This window comes from Naegleria fowleri, assembly GCF_008403515.1.
Source record: "Naegleria fowleri strain ATCC 30894 chromosome Unknown tig43, whole genome shotgun sequence".
Lineage (NCBI taxonomy): Eukaryota > Heterolobosea > Eutetramitea > Acrasida > Naegleriidae > Naegleria > Naegleria fowleri.
In genome coordinates, this window is record NW_025407975.1 from 496,262 (window position 1) to 521,228 (window position 24,967).

At 35.2% G+C, this 24,967-nt stretch overlaps 8 protein-coding genes across 8 annotated transcripts; 5 read left to right on the plus strand and 3 right to left on the minus strand.

The window, feature by feature from the left end:
- Positions 1-346: 346 nt before the first annotated feature.
- Positions 347-934, plus strand: FDP41_005207 (uncharacterized protein; the record flags this gene model as incomplete). The annotated part of the gene is made up of 1 exon (XM_044708707.1): positions 347-934. The coding sequence occupies one exon, from the start codon at positions 347-349 to the stop codon at positions 932-934; it is 588 nt and encodes a 195-aa protein (XP_044560593.1).
- Positions 935-1,101: 167 nt separating this feature from the next.
- Positions 1,102-1,814, plus strand: FDP41_005208 (uncharacterized protein; the record flags this gene model as incomplete). The annotated part of the gene is made up of 3 exons (XM_044708708.1): positions 1,102-1,378; positions 1,425-1,668; positions 1,718-1,814. The coding sequence occupies 3 exons, from the start codon at positions 1,102-1,104 to the stop codon at positions 1,812-1,814; spliced, it is 618 nt and encodes a 205-aa protein (XP_044560594.1).
- Positions 1,815-1,873: 59 nt separating this feature from the next.
- FDP41_005209 (uncharacterized protein) lies at positions 1,874-2,752 on the minus strand (the record flags this gene model as incomplete). Its single annotated transcript, XM_044708709.1, has 1 exon — positions 1,874-2,752. The coding sequence occupies one exon, from the start codon at positions 2,750-2,752 to the stop codon at positions 1,874-1,876; it is 879 nt and encodes a 292-aa protein (XP_044560595.1).
- Positions 2,753-3,283: 531 nt separating this feature from the next.
- FDP41_005210 (uncharacterized protein) lies at positions 3,284-5,095 on the plus strand (the record flags this gene model as incomplete). The annotated part of the gene is made up of 3 exons (XM_044708711.1): positions 3,284-3,767; positions 3,939-4,065; positions 4,135-5,095. The coding sequence occupies 3 exons, from the start codon at positions 3,284-3,286 to the stop codon at positions 5,093-5,095; spliced, it is 1,572 nt and encodes a 523-aa protein (XP_044560596.1).
- A 336-nt stretch (positions 5,096-5,431) lies between these two features.
- FDP41_005211 (uncharacterized protein) lies at positions 5,432-7,738 on the plus strand (the record flags this gene model as incomplete). The annotated part of the gene is made up of 3 exons (XM_044708712.1): positions 5,432-6,131; positions 6,269-7,475; positions 7,594-7,738. The coding sequence occupies 3 exons, from the start codon at positions 5,432-5,434 to the stop codon at positions 7,736-7,738; spliced, it is 2,052 nt and encodes a 683-aa protein (XP_044560597.1).
- Positions 7,739-7,825: 87 nt separating this feature from the next.
- On the minus strand, positions 7,826-10,410 carry FDP41_005212 (uncharacterized protein; the record flags this gene model as incomplete). The annotated part of the gene is made up of 4 exons (XM_044708713.1): positions 7,826-8,195; positions 8,489-8,955; positions 9,298-9,598; positions 9,791-10,410. The coding sequence occupies 4 exons, from the start codon at positions 10,408-10,410 to the stop codon at positions 7,826-7,828; spliced, it is 1,758 nt and encodes a 585-aa protein (XP_044560598.1).
- A 491-nt stretch (positions 10,411-10,901) lies between these two features.
- Positions 10,902-13,403, plus strand: FDP41_005213 (uncharacterized protein; the record flags this gene model as incomplete). Its single annotated transcript, XM_044708714.1, has 1 exon — positions 10,902-13,403. The coding sequence occupies one exon, from the start codon at positions 10,902-10,904 to the stop codon at positions 13,401-13,403; it is 2,502 nt and encodes an 833-aa protein (XP_044560599.1).
- A 117-nt stretch (positions 13,404-13,520) lies between these two features.
- FDP41_005214 (uncharacterized protein) lies at positions 13,521-24,668 on the minus strand (the record flags this gene model as incomplete). The annotated part of the gene is made up of 1 exon (XM_044708715.1): positions 13,521-24,668. The coding sequence occupies one exon, from the start codon at positions 24,666-24,668 to the stop codon at positions 13,521-13,523; it is 11,148 nt and encodes a 3,715-aa protein (XP_044560600.1).
- Positions 24,669-24,967: the final 299 nt, after the last annotated feature.

Here is a 24,967-nt window from a genome sequence, read left to right on the forward strand (position 1 = left end):
GAAAGTAAAAGTTGAAATTTACGATTGTTTGAAATTCAAACATTCCAACCTGTTTTTTTCAGGCTTTTCTTTCGAGTTGAGCAATAGTTTGTTTTAGTCATTTTAGCGAATTGCCTTTGTATTCGAGAAGTCTTTTAAAAACGAACACACGAGCGATCATCGCTGATGACTCCACAGGCTTGCTCAATCTTCCGGGTGTTTTGTTCCGTGGCTTGAGAGAATCTCAATACAAAAGCACGTCCTTCAAAGCGGACAAACCAGCCCACACCACCAACTCTCACTCTCTGTCGGTTTTCGTCCCGATTTTCACTCAACCAAAAAAAATTCACCTTGTCTTACAATCATCATGACTCCACAAATCCAAAAGCCAGCTCCACAATTCTCCAAGACTGCCTTGTTGCCAGACGGATCATTCGGTACCGTAAAGTTGAGCGACTATAAGGGCAAATATGTTGTCTTGTTCTTCTATCCTTTGGACTTTACTTTTGTCTGCCCAACTGAAATTATTGCTTTCTCTGAGAAGGCTGAAGAATTCAGAAAGATTGGTGCTGAAGTTATTGGTGCTTCTGTCGACAGTGAATTCACTCACTTGGCTTGGACTCAAACTCCAAGAAAGCAAGGTGGTTTGGGACAAGTGAACATTCCATTGATTGCCGATCTCGACAAGTCCTTGGCTCGTGATTACGGAGTTCTCTTGGAAAATGGTGTTGCTCTCAGAGGAATGTTCATCATTGATGATCAACAAAACTTGAGACAAATCACTGTCAATGACTTGCCAGTTGGTAGAAACGTTGATGAAGCTTTGAGATTGGTTCAAGCCTTCCAATATGTTGCTAAACACGGAGAAGTCTGCCCAGCAGGATGGCAACAAGGAAAGCCAACCATTAAGCCAAATCCAAAGGACTCCAAGGAGTATTTCGGCTCTCAAAATTAAATATATTGTAATAAATATATTGATCGAATGGTTTGAGATGAATGAATACATCATCGGTTTCTTGATCATGTCGGTTATAAGAAGAAAATATATTTTGAATTTAAAGTTTCGTGAAAGTCAATGTGCATCTCTCTTAAGATCTCTCTCCTCGAGTCAGAATCTAAAAAATGATGAGAAACAATCTCTCCAAATCGCCACCTCCTAACAACATGCAATCATCACGGAATGAAGCAACAATCATCAATGATGACCTCGGATCTGAGGATGCACAAGATACATGCATTAATGACGGGCAGGTACCTGTGGAAACTAAAGAGGCCCAAATTGGAAGAATAAGGGCAACGTTTGGAATACTTGACTGCAATAAAGACAAAAAATTAGATGCCAATGATTTATCAAAAGTTTTAAGGAAGCTGCGAGCACCAAAGGAATATTTAGACAGTGGTAAGCATTGTTGCTATTATTTCAAATCAACTCGAGCTGTTGCAAGTGGATGTCATGATTTGGGAGGTGTGTGACAATAATTCGAAAAACTATCTTGTGGTGAGCGATCTTGAGGAAATTGTTCAGCGAGTAAAGGAAGAAAAGAAAACATCATTTATACCTGACCGACTTGTAAATATTATTGACTTTGTGAGTAAGGACAGAAAACTGACCGGTTATATTACTGCAAGTCAATGCATTCTATTATTACACAATAGATTTGGTGACAACTTGAAAAGCGTAAAATTAAGGTATGTTGACTATTAAGAGAGGTGGAGATTAATATCCTACCTTCCTTAGAAACCTTTTTATAAACTCTAGAACAGGAGAAGGAAACTCTAAGATTTCATTTAAAGAATTTTTGTCACAAGTTAACATCAGAAAGAGCTTAAAGTAAAATACAAGAAGAATCTGCAGAGAAACACTTGTTATTTTTACATATCTACAAAATTGGTGTTAGTAACCAATATCTTCTTCGTCATACACAAAAATGTTCTGCTTTGAAAGCTTGATGATACTCTTCTCTATTTCGTCCATTTGTTGTTCGACTGCTTCCTTTCGTTGTATATGTACTTTATCATTTGGCATTGCAAAACTGAAAGATTGATACCTCTCATGGAGCTCGTTCCATTTCTTTCGAAGTCCGTCAATAAGGGATTCCTTCTCATCTTCTGAGAGTTTTCTCATAGACTTTCCAGTTGTATCGTTTTGTTGCTGTAACGATTGGATGTATTCGTATTCGTCTTGCATTTCTTGCTTGATCTTTGCGAGATAATCAGGAACCTTGCCATACTCTGCCTTTTGTGTCCAAAGTGGTTCAGGTTGCTTTACTTTTCTTGGAGCACTCAAAATGTTGTCCACAGCGTTGCTAACAACATAATTCTTTTTAGTGATGAGCCCCATGATAGGTTTTTCATCCTTCTTCGGAATTGGAGGTCGTTTTGACACACCTTCTGGTAAAGTTCTTTCAAACTTTTTCGTTTTTTGGGTCTCCATTGTTTTAATGACATCGGAATAATGACCTTGATTTTTCTTGGTAAACGAATCTGGTTTAACATCATGTTTTACAGGTCTTCCCATTGTGGCAAAGCTCTTCTTCATAGTATGATGTCCGCCTAAGACATCCAAATCAAAGTAGCTTCCGCCAGCATTTGCAACACCTGGTTTGCTTGTGTTTTTTAATGCGAATGTGGAGTATGAGGGAGGAGTAGTTCCGGGATAAGCAGATCGATACATCTCCTTCTTCTCCCTGACCTCGACAGGTTTTTCAATGAGGTTGTACACAGACTCTTCTTCGTCAATATCGACTTTCTGGTGGTAATATGATGATGACATTTTTTAATAATAAGAGATTACTCCCAAGGCGCCAAATTTTACGGTTGCAAAATAACGACTGCAACGAATTTGAATCTGTTCGACAGCACTCTTCAACAACCAAGTCAAAAATATTGTAAGATATTTTTGGTTTAATTGCTATTGTACTTTGCAATCAATAATTTTCAATCGATCGATTACATCCAAAGTATGAGGAGTGACAAAAAGATTGGACATGTTATTGAGATTATTGGAGTTGGTTCTCTCTTTAACAAGGATGTTTATTATGACCGAAAGTTCACCAACATCTGAATGAGTTGTTCAATGCTGATTGTTTTTCATTATTGAAAACCTCGTTTTCAACTCAAACAAAAAACTGGATTTGTGGTGTTAAAGAAATAAGCGAATAGGCTTGTTGTGATGCTGCTCTTCATGATGTCCTGGACTGTTGTAAACTCAAGCCCTGGCCAAGACAAAATTTGTTCGTTTGACCAAAAACGTGCCCTATTGCCATTTCTCCTCTCATGACCATTTGATGAAGACTCACAAAAAATGAAGCAATCGCTCAACTTCATCTCGAAATCAGCCAAGACCACCAACAGCGTCATTCATCACCACCATAATGTGTCTTTGATCAACTCTATTGGAGCTGCTTCTCAAAAGGCCTACAAATCTACTGATGCCTCGTCTGGATCAGGAAAATTCAGCTTGTTGGGTAACGTTAGCTATTTCTATGACAAAGCAGCTGAGGTTGTTTCAAAGCAAAGCAATTATCCAATCGGATTGTTGGACTACATCAAAGAACCAGAGGCTGTTTATGAATTTATTATTCCAGTGAGAAGAACAAAGACTATGAATAGTTTTGATAAAGATGTTACTCTCTTGAAAGCTTACAGAGCACAACACTCTAGACATTGTCTTCCATGCAAGGGCGGTATTAGATATACCAGACTCTCTAGAGATGATATTGTTGGTTTGTCTTTGATGATGACATTGAAGTGTTCTTTGAATAACATTCCATTTGGAGGAGCTAAGGGTATGTTGATTGATTGCAACGGATTTATTTCAAATAATTATTCTTCTTTATTTGTTGTTCGACATTATTACCATCGGCTTGTAATTATTTGTATTTAATAATATTTGTTTTTATCGGATATTTGATGATGATGATGACGGAAATCACGTATAATTCAATTGTCATTACTAGGTGGTATCGATATGGATGTAAATGACTACAACCCAATTGAATTGGAAAAAATCACAAGAAGATATGCAACTGAATTGTTCACAAGACAATACATGAGTCCTGAAGTTGATGTTCCTGGACCAGATATGTAAGTTAGGTCAACACATGTTTCAATGAAAATGCTAACTCAACATGATCTCTATTAATCATGATGTAGTGGTACAACTTCAAGAGAACTATCATGGATTGCTGATGTTTACAGAACCTTCTTCCCAAGCAACATTAACAGTTCAGCTTGTGTCACTGGCAAACCAGTCTCTCAAGGTGGTGTCAGAGGACGAGTTGAAGCAACTGGAAAAGGCTGTTACTTTGCCATCAGAGATTTTTACGCTGACAAGGAAGGAAATACTCCTGATGATAAAGTTCTTCTCGGAAAGAAGGTCATTGTTCAAGGTATCGGAAGAGTTGGTAGCCATACAGCTCAATTCCTTCAAAGACAAGGAGCTATTGTGGTTGGACTTGCAGACTCCACAGGATCGATCTATAATCCAAATGGTTTGGATGTTTCTCAAGTCTTATTGCACAGACAAACCAAGAAGACCTTGATGGGATTCCCAGAGGCACTTTCTGTTAGAGATCCAAAAGAATTGTTGAAGGTCGATGCTGATATTCTCATTTTGGCTGCTTTGGAAAATCAAATTAATGATAGTAATGTGAATGATATTCAAGCTAAATTGATTGTTGAGGGTGCCAACATGCCAATTTCAGCAACTGCATATGACACTTTACTCAAGAGAGGTCATGAAGTCTTGCCAGACATTTATGCAAATGCTGGTGGTGTTACCGCTTCATACTTTGAATGGTTAAAGAATTTGGGACATGTTCAATTCGGAAGAATGACTCGTAGAGCTGAGGAGAAACACAAGAGAGATATGATTGATGCTATCACTAGATTGAGTGGAAAACAAAGATTATCTCAATTTGAATATCAAGTTCTTACTTCTGGATCTGGTGAAATTGATTATGTCTATTCTGGTTTGGAAGGAGTTCAACATGACACTTGGACACAATTGAAGAAAGTTAAGGAACAATATAAGGTTGATTTGAGAACTGCTGCCTATATTTCTGCAATTGACTCTGTTGCTCAAAGTTACACAGAAATGGGAGTTTGGCCATAAATGCTTTTTGAATGAGGTCTCATGTTTTCTTAAGTATCACCACTCCTTTTAATAATTTCTCTGAGGAATTAAACATTTTCATGCGTTTTGTTTTGGATTGTTTTGGTGTGGGTTTCGAGGTCTGTGGTTAAACCATTTTTATTTGTAAACCACGGATCACTACGGAAACAATGTGTGAGATTTTTCGAGGTCGGTGGTTAAACCATTTTTTTCCACCCATTTGAGATTATTTGAGATTGTGTGAGAAATGGTAATGGAGAAATTTCCTCCTTATTTATTGTAGTGAGATTTGCTCGAATCCTATAGCCTTAAAAAAATTTAACAACAGTTGTCATCATGGTTGAGACAAGGGAACACAGTGTCGAGAATCATCATGCTACAGAGGGTGATCGACCTCACAACAACAACGACGACGGAGAAAACTCTTCCACTGGATCGAAAGTAGAACAATTGACCAATATTCCTATTCAAGCAACCCATCAGGATGACGACCTCAAGAAGATTCCTATGGTCGAACCATTCACTTCCAAGCAACCCACCGTGGAGGACAACAAGATTTCTGCACAAGATCCAACAAAACCATCTTCACCTTCCAATCTTGACAATCATTCACCGCCACAAGATAAATACTATCTTATCACAATCATTTTCTTCTTACAGGGAATGGGTGAATTATTTCCATGGAATGCAATGTTGTCTGCAGTTGATTATTTATTGAGATTATATAATGAACAAAAAATTATGCTTGCGATGACCTCTGCCTATTCTATTGCCACATTGTTGACCTTATTTGTTCTAATCAAATTTGGAACATACATTCCATATATATTTAGAATCTACGTCCCTTATTTCATAATCACAATATTGTTAGTCGTTGTACCGTTGTTATATGTTGTGGTTGGTAATCGAGAAATTGAATTTTATATCATTTTGGTTGTGGTTGTCTTGATGGCCTTTTGTACTGGAAGTATTCAAAGCTGTATTTTTGGATTATCAAGTAAATTACCTCCTCGGTATATGAACACTGTTGTGTCAGGTAAGTGAAGGTGTTGTGAATGATTTTAAACATGCTTTACAACAATATGAAATATTTTGGATACACATTACATGTCTCCTATTGGATATGTTACAACTGCACGCCGTGTGAATCTCATGTCTCATCAACAAACACAGGAAGTGCATTTGCTGGATTATTTATTACTTGTTTAAGAATATTGACCAAAGTCACCATTGAGAGTGGATACAATAGAAAAGTTCCTATTCGTGTTCTTTCCACATCTACCATTATTTATTTTGCAGTTTGTGCATGTTTGAATGTGGTGTGCTTGATTACTTTTTTTATCTTGACAAAAACTCGATTTGTGAAATATTATACCAATGATGGGAATACTACTAGTACCGAGTCTGCCACGAATGCTGCTACTACGTCCAATGAAAACGGTGATTTAAATAATACTATTTCTCCTAGTAATAATTATGATAATAATGATAGTTTTACTAAAAACGATAATGATAATACTGTTATTACTATTACTACGAGTAATAATTGTATTGAATTAAATGATACTACCTCTACACCAACGACACCTACAACAACTTCAACTCCCACAACTGCGCCTACTAATGTGCCAGCTACAGCACCTGCTACTACTGCTCCTACAACAACTACACAAAAAAGTCATCATGAAATTACTTCAATTAAGAATATTGTGACAAACATTGGAAAGAAAATATGGATATATGCATTGAGTGTGTTTTTAACCTTTTTTGTCACACTTGCTGTATTCCCTGGTTTGAGTAGTAGTGTTGAAACTTATTATGTTGGAACATTGATGGAAACATGGTTGCCAGTGTGGACAAATTTGACCTTTCAAATTTTTGACTTTGTTGGAAGAATTGCCTATTATTGGATTGACTTCTTTCCTATTCAACATGGACCTCCTCCAGCAGAATCAAGTTTGAATTCAAAGAATACTAGTACTACTACTACTACTACGACTGCAACTGCAACTACTTCTCCTCCAACTCAGATCAGTGCGACCCCAACTCCTACACAGATCAGTACTACTCCTATTCCTACACACATTTGTACCTCTCCTACTTCAATCAACAATAGTTCTAATCAGTTCCTGAACCAATCGATGAATTCTTCATTTGCCAATCCTTCTCCTCCTTCTCCTCCTCCTCAACGCAAGAAATTCAATCTATGGACAGCATGTCAAGTTGAAAAAATAGAAATTGTCATGTTCTTGATTGTTGTATTGAGAATTTTGTTCATTCCTCTATTTATATTTTGTTTAAATCCAAAGATATTCAATCATGACAGTATTCCAATGATTTTGGTATTTTTATTGTCTTTATCAGGAGGGTATTTAAATAGGTATGTTGTTGAATGCAAGTGTGAGGTTCATCAACACTAACAATAATTATTTTGTTATATTATTATTATTTTTGGATTGATTGAAATATTATTATTATTTTTGGATTGACTAATGCAGTGTCTTGATGTCAAATGCTCCAAAGAAATTCACAAATTTGCATGAAAAGGAAATTACTGCAACCATGATGACCTTCTTTTTATTATTTGGAATTACGTTGGGTTCAAATACAGGTCTTGGTATAGGATTACTGGTATTGAAATAATACTAATATAAGAATTAAAAACAAAATTTCTCTTCATTTCACAAAATTGCACAATCCCTGTCCAGTGAATGAAGTCTCAGGAGAGAATTAAAGTTGGGAATAGGCACTACTACTATCACCAATTCCACCACCACCACCACTACTTTCACGAGTTGTTTTAACCTTTTTCTTCTTTTTCTTCTTCCTCTTCTCCACATGATCCCGAGTTGTTGTTGTTGTTGGAGAGGTTGTTTCTGAATCTGTGAGGAGGAGGAGACGACCACCACCACCATGGTTGAGTGATTCGTGTTGTTGATGTTGGCGATGTCGTTGATGATGCCATCTCTCTTCTTCCTCTTTCTTTTGAGAATCGATGAGACTTTGTTGCAGTTCAGCATTTAAACGATTCAATCGATTCTTCATTCCAAATAAGGTATAAAATCTTCTCTTGTAATGGATGAAATCTTGTTCGAATATTCTTCAGAGTTGTTGTTGTTGTTGTTGTGAAAGGTCATTATTATTAGTCAGTGACATCCACACCAATGTAATTGTCATCACAATAGCAGGTCCATTATTATATAAATGCAAGTACATTCATATGTGAAAATGAAAGCATATGTTGGGATCATGAAATGACAGCAAGTCCATTAGAATGTATATATGAAAGCATATGTTGGGATCATGAAATGTTAAAAATGTGTATATATATATATAGATAGATAGAATCCATCTCATATTTCTATCTTTCATCAAATTTTCACAAATTCTTACCTTTTCAAACCCTTTCTAAAATTCACAGTACAAATCACACCAAATGCAATCATGACAAATCGAACCAATAAAACAAATATTGATATAAGTGTCATAATAACTACAATAGCAGTTTGATCTAAAACAGTATCTTTTGTAATTCTAGTTTCCTTTTCAATCCATGCTTCAATAATTTTGTAAACTAAATATCCAGGTAATACTAAATCAAATAATAAGATTGGAATTTGTAAGAGATACCATTCTTTCTTAATAGCAAGGAACGTCAATGGAACACAAATCAATGAAAATAAATAGGAAGAAGCGAGTCCAATTTGAGACCAAGGTATCCAATCAAATTTGAGCCAAAAAACTGCCATAATAAGTAATGCTGTTAAAAATCCAACATCGACTTGAAGAATGGCCTTATAAATACAATAAAATCGATAGTATCGAACGAGATGAGGAGAAGAACCCACACGTCTGAAAATCTACTTGTTGTCATATATATTCATCATTTCACAACAGTTGTTGTCATTTATAGATTTCATTCATAAAAAATATTCACCACAGTTGTTGTCATTTATAGATTCCATTCATAAAAAGTCATATTTCACAAAGAGTCATCACAGTTGTTGTCATTTAAAGAGTCATCACAGTTGTTGTCATTTAAAGATTCACAAAGAGTTCACCATTCATAAAAAATCATATTTCACAAACACACAAACATCATAATATTCATAATTGTTGTCATGTTCATCATCATATTTCACAACAAAAACACACATATTGCAATAGGATCACACATTCTATATTTCACCATTGAAACCTACCTTCCATCCAAAGGATCGATACACTGGTATCAATATCATTAAAAACAATAGAAATGCCAAATAATATAAACAACTTGGAATAATTATTAATAGAATGACCACCACTTTGGTTGTCACATGATCACTATTACCACTATTAGTATTACTACTACTACTTTCCACAATGGTCACAGACACACTCTGATACACCATAAATGCAGCCATTAATCCACCCCAAATACTTTGAACTAGAAATGCAAATAATAAATATTCATTTTCAGCAAATATTGCCACACATGCAAAATAGATCAAAGTTATTCCACTATATCAAATGAGACATTATGACCATTTCCATAACCATGTCCATAATCACAGCCATTTCCATAACCATTTCCATAATCACAGCCATTTCCACAGCCATTTCCATAACCATAATCACAGCCATGTTCATCACAACCATCATGACAATTACACACATATTCCAAATTCAATCTTCAACAACAACAATACTCACCTAAATAAAAACATGGCACTTAGAAAATAAACAGCTGTTGAATTTTTCAACACTGCAGCATTAAAGATCATACTTGTCAGACCTGCAATAAATATAGTGGTCACTAACACAATCACCAATGAAAGGAATATTTTGGACCATATGGACATACAAGTTAATTTTCTTTTAAATTTTAAATATTGAATATGAAATCTAGAAGAAGGAGCATGATTCAAAGATGATTCATTCATGGCAAGTTCAGTGTTTTTAATGACATCACTAATGTCATAATAATAGTCAACAACAACATCAACATTAGCAGCAGAAGTGGTGGTATTTGTGGTATTTGTGGTATTTGTGGTGGTGGTGACAGAAGAGGGATCGAGTGTGGTGATGGTATTCAGAGTGGTGTTGGTGGTGGTGGTGGTAGTGGTATTCAGAGTGGTGGTGGTGGTGTTCAAGTGAGTAGTTGTAGGATCATGGTGATGAGGAGGAGGGTGAATCGAATCCGAGTACAATTGATGATGATGATGATTCGAAGAAGAGGGAATGGATGGTTGTGAAAGAGTGAATGATGAGTTCGAGGAGCTCGATGGTGTTCTTCTTCTGTCAGAAACTACTTCTTTGATCCTCGAAAACATTTTTTGTGAGAGGGTATTGTGAATAATAATATGTTTTGAATTCAAAGTTCTTGAGCGAGAGTGAGGTCCTTTCTCTTTGTGTGTCAAATTAATCGCATTTCAAGATTTCTCTTTTGATGTCATCATCATCTACGTAGATGATAGGAATACATATTTGAACCATTCACAACGACCATCATGATGAGGAAACACGATTAAACGACATGATCGTTGGCGCAGTGTGTACACACAAGATCTCATGTAGCCTATCATCCGTCATGATCCCACAACACTTTATATTTGACTCGGATCTCACCTTTCATCGAGAGCCAGTCACACCTCTCACTGCTCTCGATCCCTCAGAGAGAGAGATTGAATCGCGCTGCCTTGAGTGAGAGAACCAATCAAACACCTCAAACACCTCAAACAGCAACAACAACAACTCCTCATGATCGACGACATTGAAGGCTTTCCAAGTGCGACACTCGTGAATGAAAGGACCCACAAAAAAAATGAGTCGTTCACGTAGTGTGGCTGTTTTGCCTTCCACCCTTCAGAAACAACAACAGTTTGGATCATCCTCTTCATCATCCTCTACTAGTACGTCGACTGATCATCATCACTCGGGTCATTCCGAATCATCATCCTCTCAGAGCAACAACAACAGTCATGGTACTCTTACCTCACCTCGTTCATCCTCATCGGGTGGTGGTGTTTCTAGACTCTTTGAATGTTGCTTCTTTTTGAAATATCGTGAAAATAGTGTTCTCACTGATTTGGAAGTTGATTATCCGAAAGGTTATTTTCATCGATTCAATGTTCAACAATACATATCAAAGCTATCCGTTCTCAATACGTATTCCAATGTCATTCTTTATAGAATCAGTAATATCAATTTATACTGTAAATATATCCCACGAGTGGGTATATTAGGCTTTATTTCAAGGAGTCAACCCTATTATTCTTTATTTAACCAATTGATATTAATCGTATATTCAAGAATGATATTATTACATCAAATGGGAGAACCATTGATGAGCAACATTACTCCTTTTTTAGAGTACTTGTATTACTTTCAACCCTACCCTAGATTTGGAGAGAAGTTTCTCATTCGATTTGACACAAAAAATAGTATATTGGACTCCTCTCATTATTTAAGAAGACCAGCCATTGATGAATTTACACCGAATGGTGAAATTAATTTATTGAAATTTAAACCATTCATTACCAACAATGTCGATGATTTTGTAATACTTTACAAGTATTTGCTCCTAGACAAGTACATTCTTTCAAATTCGACATTTAACTTTCATGAAAACACTGTTGTTCCTTCCAATGCTACCACCAATGCTACGACCACGAACAGTGCCACCACCACCACCACCACCAATGCTACCACTACTACCACCACCACCACTGCATCATCACTTTTACCCATTATTGCAACAACTTTGAATCATCCCATCAAAATTGTTGTCTATACCAGAAATTCTTCAAATATTTTAGAAGTCATGAATTTCATATTCTCTATTCTATCACTCATGTATCCATTCAAATACTGTGGAGATATCCTTCCATACTGTGATGAAAACAAAATATTAGAAAGTGTTCTTTCTAGTCGTCATACAAGTTCCATTGTTGGATTTTTACAAAAAGATTTCAACATGGAAAAGTACCATCATGTTCATCATGTGATACTATTCAACATGGATGAAGGCAAAGTTGTGAGTCCTCATGTTAAGGAACATTGTCATTCGTTTGTTTCACTTCCAAAAGAGAATAGAATGAAATCCATGCTTAGAAATAACATTTCCAAATATAACAGTAATACAAGGATTTTAGAATTCTTTGTCAAATGTATGGCAAATTGGTTTGGAAATTATAGATATCATTTTAGAATGAATGGATCAATACTTGAATTTGATTATGGGCAATTCTTGAAAGACTATGACTACTTTGCAGAAGGACCTGAAGCATTTTATCATGCCATTTCTAATACTCTTTCATTTAAGATTTTTATAGAAGAACGAACAAAATTAGTGAATGACTATGCAACCTTCCAAATTCAGAAAATACAATTTGGACCATTTGAACAGGAGTGTTTCAAAAACAATCCTAGAATATTCACCAATGCATCGACTCAAGTCAATGTTTTAATGGGAGGCTCAAAACCAGGTGATGCAAGTTCTTCCACAGTGAAAACTTCAACGACCAACAATAAGACGACTGCTTTGAATTCGAGTGGTACGACGAACACAATGAATAGTACGACGACTACCACTACTAATACCACCACCACTGCTACTACTGCCGCCACCACCAACACAACGACCACTTCTACAACAACTGCCAATACTGCCACCACCACCACCACTGCAGGAAGTGCCAGCAGTACCTCTAGTGGATTTTCACTCAAACAATTATTCTTTAAAAAAACAGCCTCTGGTCCTCCTGCTGTGGGAAGTGGTGTACCGACGATCAACTCCACAACAACCACTTCAAGTACAACTACAAATACAACAGCAGATACATATTTTGATGAAAAATTACATGGAATGGAAAGATCATCATTTTCTGATGTTGAACCAATGATTTCGAGTTTTGGAACCAAAATTGTGGGTGAATTACAATTCAGTAAGGAGAATCAACTGGCAGTGTCTTTCTATTGCAAAGAAAGTGATGCTGTAAAACCTAAATTTTCATTTGAAGAATTCCATCAAAGTGTGAAACCACCAAAGAAGTATCTCCCATTGTCTGAGGATGTACAGAAAATACAAACAGAAACTAATAACGGTACTCTCAGTACAAATACAACAAATCCTAAATCAAATTCAGAACTTGATTTGATCCTGAATGATGAATATCCAAGCGATGGTGAAGAAGAAGCTTCATCACCTGTACCAAATGGACTTGAAAGTACTGATGTGGATGATATCAATAATGTTGACAACGAAGACCTACCCATGCCACTCACGTCACAAACCAGCTCATCAGCTGATGACTTTTTCAATTGAATTGTGTTCACTTCCAATTAAATTATTTTTGTTCAATTCATTGCTTTTTGGATTTGTTTTTTGTTCATAGAATGGAAAGAATTTATAAAGTTTCTTTAATTAAAAGATACAACCCATTCAAAAGAAGCTGTCCAATTCACTGGCCAATGAATCTTTTGTTGACTGCTTTGGAGAATTTGTAGTTTCAATCATGGTTTCATTGCTGCTATTATTGGATTGCACTCGAGTTCCACCACTACATAAAAACTTTAAAGTCTTCAACAACTTGACATAAATCAAATGACCCTTACAATCTTCAATGAGTTGAGGCAACACCACTTGTGAGAATGTCTTGATAGCATCTTTCATTTGTTTCTGACACAAGTAGTTATAAAATATTGAACCATACAATAGGAAGGCATGTGAAGAAATTTGATTCCATTCATGGACACAATGATTTGACCCAAAATAGATCAATGCAGCATGATGATGATCATATTCACTCATACAAACAGTAATGAATAGACACAAGAGAGCCCACAAGGCTCCACTTGGTGGTTGCTTCAAACACAAGGTTTGCATACTCATATTAATCCAATTTTCAAAATTCTGCTGATTGGTTGAATCCTTGCCACATATATGTGGCATGTGAAGAGAGAGTAACAAAGAGAGTAACAATGGATGTGTTTTGGCACTCAAAAATTCATTGTACAAGAGTGGTAGAATTTGTTCACTTTCAAAAAAGTCTTCCATTAATTGTGGAATAAATCTCAATAGAACTTCACCTTCTCGATCAATTTCACCATCATGGAATTGTTCAATTAAATGTAAAATATTCACTTTAGCACGTTCTTTTTGTGATGAATCTTGAGAAGAAATGATCATACTTCCATTATTTCCAGAAAATGTTGAAGTATACATGAAAGTTGCCATTAAACCCAATAATAGTATTCTTCTCGTTTGTGAAATGTTATTTTGAAGACTCTCAGCAGAACGAGAGACAGCACTTGCAATCGATGTCATACTTATACTCTTGGCAATACTTGTACTTGACATGGAAGATGATAAACCAGCACTGACACTACCACTTCTACTCAGAGTGATGTTATTGTCAAGAGATTTGGTTGGAGCATGCTGAGTGGATGGTGTTGTTGTTGCCTTACTCAAAGTACTACTACTGCTACCACCACTAGTGCTATAGCCACTACCACCACTGCTACCACCACTAGTACTATAGCCACTACTCGAACTGACATTTGTGTTGCCACCACTACCACCACCACTTGAACCACTAGATGCAGCAGTGGTTGGAGTCGGTGAGTTCTTCTTGGGTTGGAAGAAACTCATAAATTGTTTCATCTTTGTAGTGGCTGTCGTGGTGGTAGTGTTGGGTTGAGAAGTAGTGGAAGAACTTGTTGGAGTGAGTTTGATATCTATAATGGTATTATTAGTAGGAGTAGTAGTATTAGTAGTAGGTGTAGTTGAATGACCACCACCACCACCACCACCACCACTGCTACTGTTACCACTGCCACCACTGCTACTGCTACTACTACTACTAGTAGAAGAAGAAGTACTCATACTCTTGTTCTTACTTGAGGCAACAACATCATCAACATTAGTGGTCTTTGTGTGAGAACTATTACCAGTAGTATTCAAATTGGATGATGGTGTGGAACTAGAACTACTATTACCTGAGAATGCAGCAGTTGGTTTTCTCACTAACAAGATGGTTCGATTCTGAGCGAGCATTTGTGTAAAGTTTGAAAAAGTAGAAGTATCAATGGTCATCTTTTTAAATGGATGAACAATCTTACTCATCATGGATGTGTTCTGAAGAGTTGTTGTTGTTGCTATGAGGTGGTTACTATTTACATGGTTCATATTTGGGGTAGTAGAAGCACCAGCAGTAGTATTGGTCATCATGATTCCTGTTGCTGTTGTTGAAGAGGAAGACGACATGTACGATGCACTTTGTTTGATACTCGTCATGGCCTCAATTAAACTTCTTTCAAATTGTGAGAGTGAATAATTCATTAATAAATTCTGTAAGGATTTAAAGATGGTAATCACGATGGAAAGTGGAGCATCAATATCATCACTCAAATTGAAAAGTGCTTCCATGGTCTTTTTTGTTAATTGATGAACAGATGCTTCTGGATATTGTTGTACAATGAGTGTAATCATTTTCAAGAGTAGTAATTGATTATACACGGTTTGTTCTTTCTCTAATAACCATCCTTGAATATTACTTGCTAAATATGGTAATAATTTCAGTACAATATTTCTATTATTGCATTCAATAAATGAGAGAATACTTTGACATGCTGATTGTTTGGTATGAGAGTTTACGAGAGATGTCTCCATTACTTTGATCATGTAATCTTCATTGACCACATCTCTTGAATTATTGGAATGCAAAATGGCATACGTTTTAGAAAGTCCATAAATAGCATATTGTGCGAGCAACCAATCATCGTACAGCATGGCTTCCTTATATGTATTCTTAAAGAGATCAAACAACCATTGAAGTGAATAGGTCTGACTATTGATTGCAAAGAGTACAATATTGTTATTCAATATTAAAAGTAGGGATTTGATCATTTCTTTTGCAATCATTAAATTTGTTTTTGAATATTTTTGAATACTCTCTTGAATGAAGAGCATGAAACTATTGAAGAGAGCTCTCGAGTACATGTCTTCTACTTGAATGGTGTTGTTGTTGGAAGGTGTTAACATCTTCAAGTTTGACAACTTGTCAGAAGTGCCACAAGGAGAACTTTTTGTTGTCTTTAACAAGTAATTGTCCACACAATAGAGAATGGCACTCAAAGGAGAATTGGCATTACCACCAGTACTATTACCACCAGTACTACTACTACCACCACCACCACCGCTCCTAACATTGCCACTACCATTGCCACTCGAATTCGTAAACAAATGATCATCATCATCAATATCATTCAATGATGTAAATGTTTGTGGTGGTTGATTCATCTTACAAATCATGCATGTGAGTAATTTCAAAAATAGAACATGAATCTCATCAAAAGGTTGAGTTATTTCTGATTTCAATAAATCAAAACACATTTCAAATAATTGTTTGAAAATATCCTCATTACATCCCATTTCTTGTATCATCAATATGAGTGTTTCTACTTGTTCATTATCAATTCTAGGATAATATCCAGTTTCTAAATTTGGTAGAAATGGAGAATATGCCAAATTCATATAACATTTGGATAGTTCCAATCCGATGGATCGAATTAATTTCAAATGATGATAAGAAATGAATGGAATTCTATTACCAATTGAGAATCCATAGAGTGAATTCATTCCACTACTCGTACTACCCGATGAACCACCAATAGCACCACTTTCCAGATCAGGAAATTCTGATGGCATGGTCATATTGGGATGCAATTGAAAGGTCTTGAATAGAATGAGTTTCAAATGTCTTTGGAAGGATTGGTGATGATTACTTGTCTTTGAATTGGTAAGAATATTCCTTGTATTTGAACTGACGGTAGTGGCATCAATAATTAATTGACATGTTTTGGAAATGAAGGAATGAATGAGTGTGGTGAATGAATGAATATGATCACCAATATCGCCACTAGTACCACCACCAATACCACCACTTGAATTCAACCACTCCTCTGTATGATTAGATGACCATTGATCACCACCACCACCACCACCAATCATGAATGATGAATCTTGTTGAAATAAACTTCCATACGACAATAATACTTGATGAATGAGTGATAACATGTAATCAACATCAATCAAATCCACTGCTTGTTGTAAAAGTCTCTCTTCATAAAACAAGTGAATAAATTGACAAGTGAATTGAATGACTTGTTTTGTCTTGTCTTCCATTAAATGAAATGCTCTACATTTAGAAAGTAATTTAGAGAGTAAATTTGATAATTTCAAATAGGTACTGAAAGATGATGATTTGTTTTGTCTTGTCATGTCTTGATTCAATCGATTCATTTGATCAAATGTAAAATCTATAAATGGAAGTATTTGATCAAATGTCTTTAAGTGAATGAGTAGTGAGGTCACAAATTCAATATTTCCAGAAAAATGTGAAATAATATCCTTCAGAGATTGAGCATTCATTGAAGAGACAATATTTGGAACATATTTCAAATCACCCTTATCCATATAGTCAATTAAAAAGTTAGAAATTACAAATGGATTGGATGCCAATTCACTTTGTACCAATAATGGATTGAGAGAGGGATCTATGATACGAGTGGTAGAAGTGAATGAATGCTCTTCATCGATTCGATATTTCAAAATAGTTTGATTCACATTTTCAATAATCTTATCAAGGACTTTGTAATCATTTTTCAACATTTGTGCTTTGAGAGTATTTGTGTTATTTTGATTAATGTAATTGATCATATCTTTGAGAATTTTCTTTTTCATAAATGTGGTTTCAACTTTGTATCTTTCTTCTAATTGATTCACCATTTTTGGAATTAAACAATGTAAATGACTCTTTCTAATATAATTCTTAACAAAGTTGAATAATATTCTCAAATCACTGATTTGTAATTGATTCTTAATGGAGAATTTCTCATCTAATTCTTCAAATAATCCAATTAAATCATTGGAGGATTGAATACTGTCAGAATAACAAGTAATAAATTCTTGAACAATGGGTTCATTGAAGTGATTCAACATATTCTTCCACATCTTGCTTGATAAATATTGAATCGAACATTCTTTAAATAAAAGATTCAAAGGATGTTCTGTGAGAGGAGTCGAGAATTGAGATTCAGTTGTATTTGGAGAGAATTGATCTAGAATGGAAGTGGACTGTAAAGGATCCGAGTGTTGTTCCTTATTATTCTTGAAATTGGAATCAACAGAATTCAATCGATTCGTCGAATTCGAGTTGCTGATTGATGATTGAACAATACTCAATATGATATGAATAATACTTAAAAATAGAGATTTCTGTTGAATGACTTGATAGTGATAGGCCATCGTGAGAGGAGGAGTGTCGACAGCATTCTTAGAAGTGGAATTAATTGCAGCACTCGTCGAATGGAATACTTTGTAAATTTCAATGAAAAATGAAATACCAAATTCTTTTGGTAACATTTTAGAATGTGATAATAAAAGAGATAAAATAGAGGCATAGATTGGAAAATCAAATCTCTTGATTGATTTCTCAGTATCTTCTCCCATGTATTCACTGTTCACTGTAAATAATTTCCAAAAATAGATAATCTCTTTTCTATAAATTTCATTCAATTTGTCAACATTATCAATGAGTCTATGATTGGATAATTTGGAATATAATCTTTCTTGTAATTCCATAGTTACTAGTAACATTTCTGATGTTAAATACTTGACAATTGTGATGGATGATGAATCTCTATGATTGATATAAATTCTCAATGATTTGACACAAAACATTAAAAATGTTTCCAAAGTACGTAAAGAGTGTTCAACTTTGTTCTCTTTCTTATCAATTCTGTTCATTAATCTCATAAAGAGAAGTGATTTGAGTAGATTGGAAATGACGAATATTCTTGCATCGTCCGAAGAAGAAAATGTAGCATGTACATCAATAGGTTCAGTATTGGTGGTAGTCTGAGTAGTCTGAGTAGTGGTCATCATGGTCATCATTGGATGACCATCATTCGTCCTCGTTGTAAAAGATTCCACTTCTAGAACATGACTTGTATTGGAGGATCCTAATCCTACTCGAAATGACTCTTGAGAGACCAAGTAGTATCTGGAATGATCCATCCATGATTCATTCAAGTGTTGATTCATAGCCTCATTGAGTGTTCGAATGATTGGCCATTGTTCTTCATCATGAACATTAATATACAAGGCATCAATGAAATAAAATATTTTCGATAATTCCATTCGAAACTCATCAATCATTCCGGTGGAACAAGTGGAAGGACTTGAATGACCACTACCACCACTACCACCACTCCATCCTTTTTGACCATATTTGGATGCACTCGCACCTCGAATACCATTCGACAAGACACTCGAATGAGAAGAAGATCCACTTCCACCTGATAAACCACCACCTCCCAATGGTAGAGTTGAAGATCCACTGAGACCACCTCCACCACTACCACCACCTGCTGATCCACTCATTAATTGATTCATAATATGATCATAATAGAGAGTGGCATCATTACGAGTCGATTCAAATTCATCTCCAATGTTTGAAACTAAAACATGACTCCAATCCATGTCCACTTGTAATTGTTGATGAATGACCCATTCTGTTAAAATCTTGTTTGAGAGATGTTTCCATGGAGAGTAATAATGTAGTGATGAAGATGGTGTTGAGGATGATGTTGAGGATGAATAGGAGGATGATACTGTTGTTGTTGTTGCATGATGAGGACTCTTCATAGTAGCAGTTGTGTTTGGATTGTTTTGAATTGGAATGTTCATATCGAGAAGGACATGGGGTTCCATCGTTGGTGTTGTATTGTTGTTGTTGTTACTCAACGTTGAACTATTACTTGTAGTAGTGGTAGTGGTAGTAGTATTAGTGGTAGTATTTGAGAGGTGCACATTTCCTTGTTGTTGAACATTTCGCAACAATAAGGTCAATACTGCTTGACATTCTGGTAATTTGACATGTTTCAAGAATTCATTTAAAAGAGCACTACCATCGGTGGTGGTCGACATCGTGTTGTTGTTGTTGTTGTTAGAACTTCTCCACTGCAATGCAGCATTTCTCGTTTCACACAAATAAGCTCTAATCATAATTGGAGAGAGTGATCTCAATATACTGGTCATACTCCATTCATGTTGTTGTTGTTGTTGTAATTTTGAAGTCTTTGAATTATTGCCAGTTACAGATAAATCTCTTTCATCCATCTTATGTGTCTCTTCTTTCAAACCAATTTGAGCCAATTTCTTAATACAATCAAATGGATTGTCAGGAAAATGTGAATACTTGACAATGTACAACAAGACAGACAAGAAATCCATGACTTGATACAATGTATGATCAGGTTCATAATCAGTCAAATAAGTAGTTTCAATATCATCAATTTGTTTCAAAATATATCGAATAAATGATCCATCCTTATCTAATTGACTAAAATCTATTCCAATACAAATCATTCTTATCAACATGAATAGAATAACATTCTGTAAAGATCGATCATGTGTGTGTTTGAATGATTTTGTTAAACCAATCACCACAGGATTGAACATTCCAAGAATTTGTCGATACGTTTTTCCAGTATCTCCAAATTTAGAATCGTAACTGAAATTGGTACTCTTGGTGGGGGGAGATTGTGCCGCCATTGCCGTAGTGGAAGATTTTTGTGGTGTGAGGACCGTAGTGGAAGAATTCTTGTTGTTGGATTCGGTTGTACTACTACCAGAACCACCGCCACTATTACTACCATCACCATTAGTACCACTCTTGTTAGGGATGAGTAATGATGTTGTTCGCACTCTCATACTATTCAATCCTAAATTAACATCTCTCCGTGTGGACCATACATTGTTTTTACCTTCTACAAATATCTTTTCAAAAAGTCCATTGCATTTACGTAATGACGAGGAGGAAGAAATTGGAGTGGCAAATGAGAACATTTGATTGGCTCCCATTGGATTAATGACATCATCTTCATCATTGATGAACAATGGTTTGATACTTTCATAGTTTGGTATATTAATGTTGTAGTATCGATCTTTTTTACCAAATAAAGAAACAAATAATTCTTGAATACAGAGGATGGAAAATTTCTTTTCAAATCTCACATTGAAATGTAAATATTGAATCATTGAGATGGTATACGTTTCAATCACTTGAGTAGATCCATACAATAATATAAAATAGAGAGTTTTGAGTAATTGTGATCTTAAAATAGAAATAGCATCTCTGCTATAAGTAGAATCAATCGTGGCATTACTAATGGATGACTTGGCAGATTGTCTAACGTTATTATATAACTTATCATAGACATATTTGTGCATATCTTTTTGATAATTCAATTGAATAGGACTTGATTTGATATATGTTTCATCAAATACATTGCTAATCATATCAATCATGAAATGTTCATAGGATAATAATTTTTCAGTTATGTGTTGAACTTTTTTGATCATCATCATGTCATTAGAAGTACGAGTGGATTGAAAACTTTGATTATTATTAGTATTACTTTGACTACTATTATACTGATTATTACTTTGATTCATTCCACGTGTTAAATGTTTCAATTGTAATACATATAATCCAATCGTTTTAACAATCATGGAATGTACATTGAGATCAGTAGAAATTTCAGCTGAATATTTCAACTTGTCTAATAGTAATTCTAAAATCTCAATGGCATAGAATGAAATCACTGGTTTGGGAGTAATAGGACTACTGGTAGGTGCATTGACACCACTTGTAGAAGTATTGAAACCACCCATGGAGGAAGTACGTTGATGACGAATGCGTTGTGTCGAGTGGTTGTTGTTGTTGTTGTTGTAATAGTTATTCGGATGATTCATAGTATTCATATTACTATCATTACCACCGCTACCACTAGTACTAGTACCACCACTACTATGAGATGCACCACCAGTCTTTTCATCATTATGAAGAGATATTAAATGTGGATTTGAATCATCGTATTGGCTATATCTCTTTGCTAATGATGATAATAATTTGATAATTCCAATAAATGTATGCTTGTCATCTCTCACAAGAGTCAATTGTGAAATACATCGAATAATCACTAGTACAACATTGGTTAATTCATGTTCTCTAATGACATCTCTATTAATATATTGTAACATTTCTGTTGAAATTATTTGTTTGAGTAACCGAGTATCATAATCTGATGAATATCTTTCAAAGAGAGATGCCATTTGACTTCCACTTTTAGAATGTAGAGATGAAAGTAATTGTTGTGAAGAGGAACCATGATGAATGGATGTTGTGTGAATATTATTCATGACATTGGGATAGGGTAATAATTGTATGAGAGTCATACAGGCTAATTTTCTAACTTTTTCATTGTCATCACTAATGTATTTCCATACAACTTTGTCGACAATGATTTGTAAGAGAGTGTATTGAGTGGTGCTGCTAGTGGTGGTGCTGCTGATATCAGTCGAACTTGTAGTGGCTACTGTACCAATAGAGTTCAACTTCAAATTATTCTTTCTTTCATAATATTCAATCAGAGTATAATCAAATCGATTGAGAAAATTCAAAATTTCAAATTTAACACTCCAAAAACTATCATTCACATGAATAATAGAAAGAATGTACTTGGGAATATTGAATGCTAATTCTGGTAAATATTGCATGCAAATGGGTAGACATAGACTACATGAACTAATTAACATTCTCACAAGTAAATGATTGAATGATTCTCTCATCATGATATTCATGATTTTATCAACAATGATGCAAGTGAGTTGAGAGAGAAGTGAATGTGAAGAAAGATCTTTGAGTGGAATATTGGTTGTTGAGGTGGTTGAGGTGGTTGTTGTTGAGGTTGGTGAGATTGTTGGTGTGATTGTGGTCAAAGTATCTGTGATTGTATTGTTGGCATTGTTGGTACCACTCACAGCATCACTTTGAATCGTTTCAAAATCTAACAGAATGGAATTCTTTGTGTCAATATTAGAGCAGTTCTCCTCCGAAATTGTTGCAACATTTCCACCAATTTTTACTTCTTCCATTAAAGGTCTCACTCTCTCCACCAAGTTCTTGTGTTGCAACTTGACACATACTTCAATAATAGTAGCCAATAGAATGGATGATTTTCCTCGAATTAAATAATCTTCTTCAATATTTTCTAAAATGTCAAATAAAAATTTCAAATGACAGGAATTCTTATGGAAGGCTTCAAGAGTCCATTCAGGAAATACATAAAGAAATTGAGAGAGTGCTTCTAAAATATAACTTTTTACAGTCACTAACATTTTAGAAGTAGTGAGAATGTAAAACGTTTTTGAGAGTAGAGCATCCACTTTTCCTCGAATCCAATTTTTACAATAATTACTAAATTTAGAAAGTAAATTAGTTAATAATTCTATAGATGGTGATAATATTCTCTGATCTTGAACACTCAATGAATCAATTAATAAATCGCACACCAAGTTACTAAAAGATTGATATCGAGAGTAGTGAATAGGTGAGGCTCTTGATGACCGACCTGAGAAATCATCCAAAACTAGTAATATGTTCAAAAATGTATTCAAACAACCTTGCAATGTCTTTAAATCAGTACATTCTTGACTCTTAAAGCATTGACTCATTGCAATTTCATGAACATCTAAGGCTACTTGATGGATGGGGCAGGTTGGTACAAATGCACAACAGGATGAAATGGATTTAGCACTTGATCTTCTAATTTCAATTTCTGGATGAGAAAGTAATTTAAATAAATCTTTACAAAAATCGTAAATTTCTTCTTCTTCTATATATGGTCCTAAAATATCAAATATTTTGTCCAATGATCCACTCATTGTAATATTTTCAATAATAAAAGTATAATATTCATATTCAAGTGATATAAATTGAATCAGTTGTGGTAAAATGAATGAAACCATGGTTCTACATTTCTGTGGTTTGATATAATGAGAAATATTTGCAAAATTGGAAATTGCTGTAACAATGCTGTACTTGTTATTCACTTTTGGTTTCATCGATTTGAATAGAATCACTAAAATTCGATCGGAATGAGTATCAATGACTGATTTGATAATCTTTCTGAGATGTTCATTGGCATACATTCGAACATCATTGGAAATATCACCACACGCTCTCAAACAGTGTTGAATGGAAACATTGAGATAATTGGAAACGTTTTTAAAAAAGACAGAATCAGAATCTTGATTGGTACTAGTAGTAGTAGTAGAGAAGGAGGAGGTGTTGTTGTTGCTAGCAGAAGAGGAAGTCGTTGTCGTCTCTAAGAGTTGTTGACTCATTAACGAAAATTTACACTCTCTCTGATAATAATAAATAAAGAATTCAGAGATGTTGGAGAGTGCTGTTTGAATTTGTTTTCTTCGTTGAGGAGTATCTTGTTGTTGTTGAGAAGAAGAAGGAACTTGTTGTTGTTGTTGGATGGTAGCAAAAGAGTCTTCATCAAAACCGCTTTGATCATCATCATGATGAGGATCTTGATGATAAATGATCTTTTCTTGAAGAATATTGAGACTTGAATTGATATCAAGTACGGGTGGTGTGGTGGTGGTGGTAGTGGTGGTTTGACCGCCGCTACCCGAAGAAGAAACACTCGGATTGTTGGAGGAGGATGACATTTTTTCGTGAGTGGAGTGCGTTTTCTTTTCAATAATTATTATAAACGCGTTTTCTTTCAATAATTGGCTTGTGATGGTTTGCAATATTGAGCATCTATAGTTGAGAGGATATCGAGAGATCAAAGAACCAAGAACAATAAACATGCTTTTGAACGCCGTATTCATTCCTCGGTTCGGATCAGGAGAAGCACTCTTTCATGAACGGTTGTTGGTTCGATAGAAATTGTGGTTGGTGTTGCATGTGTGTGAACCCGTGTGTGTGTGTGTTAATAAAAAATCTTTCCAATCTCATTATTCGA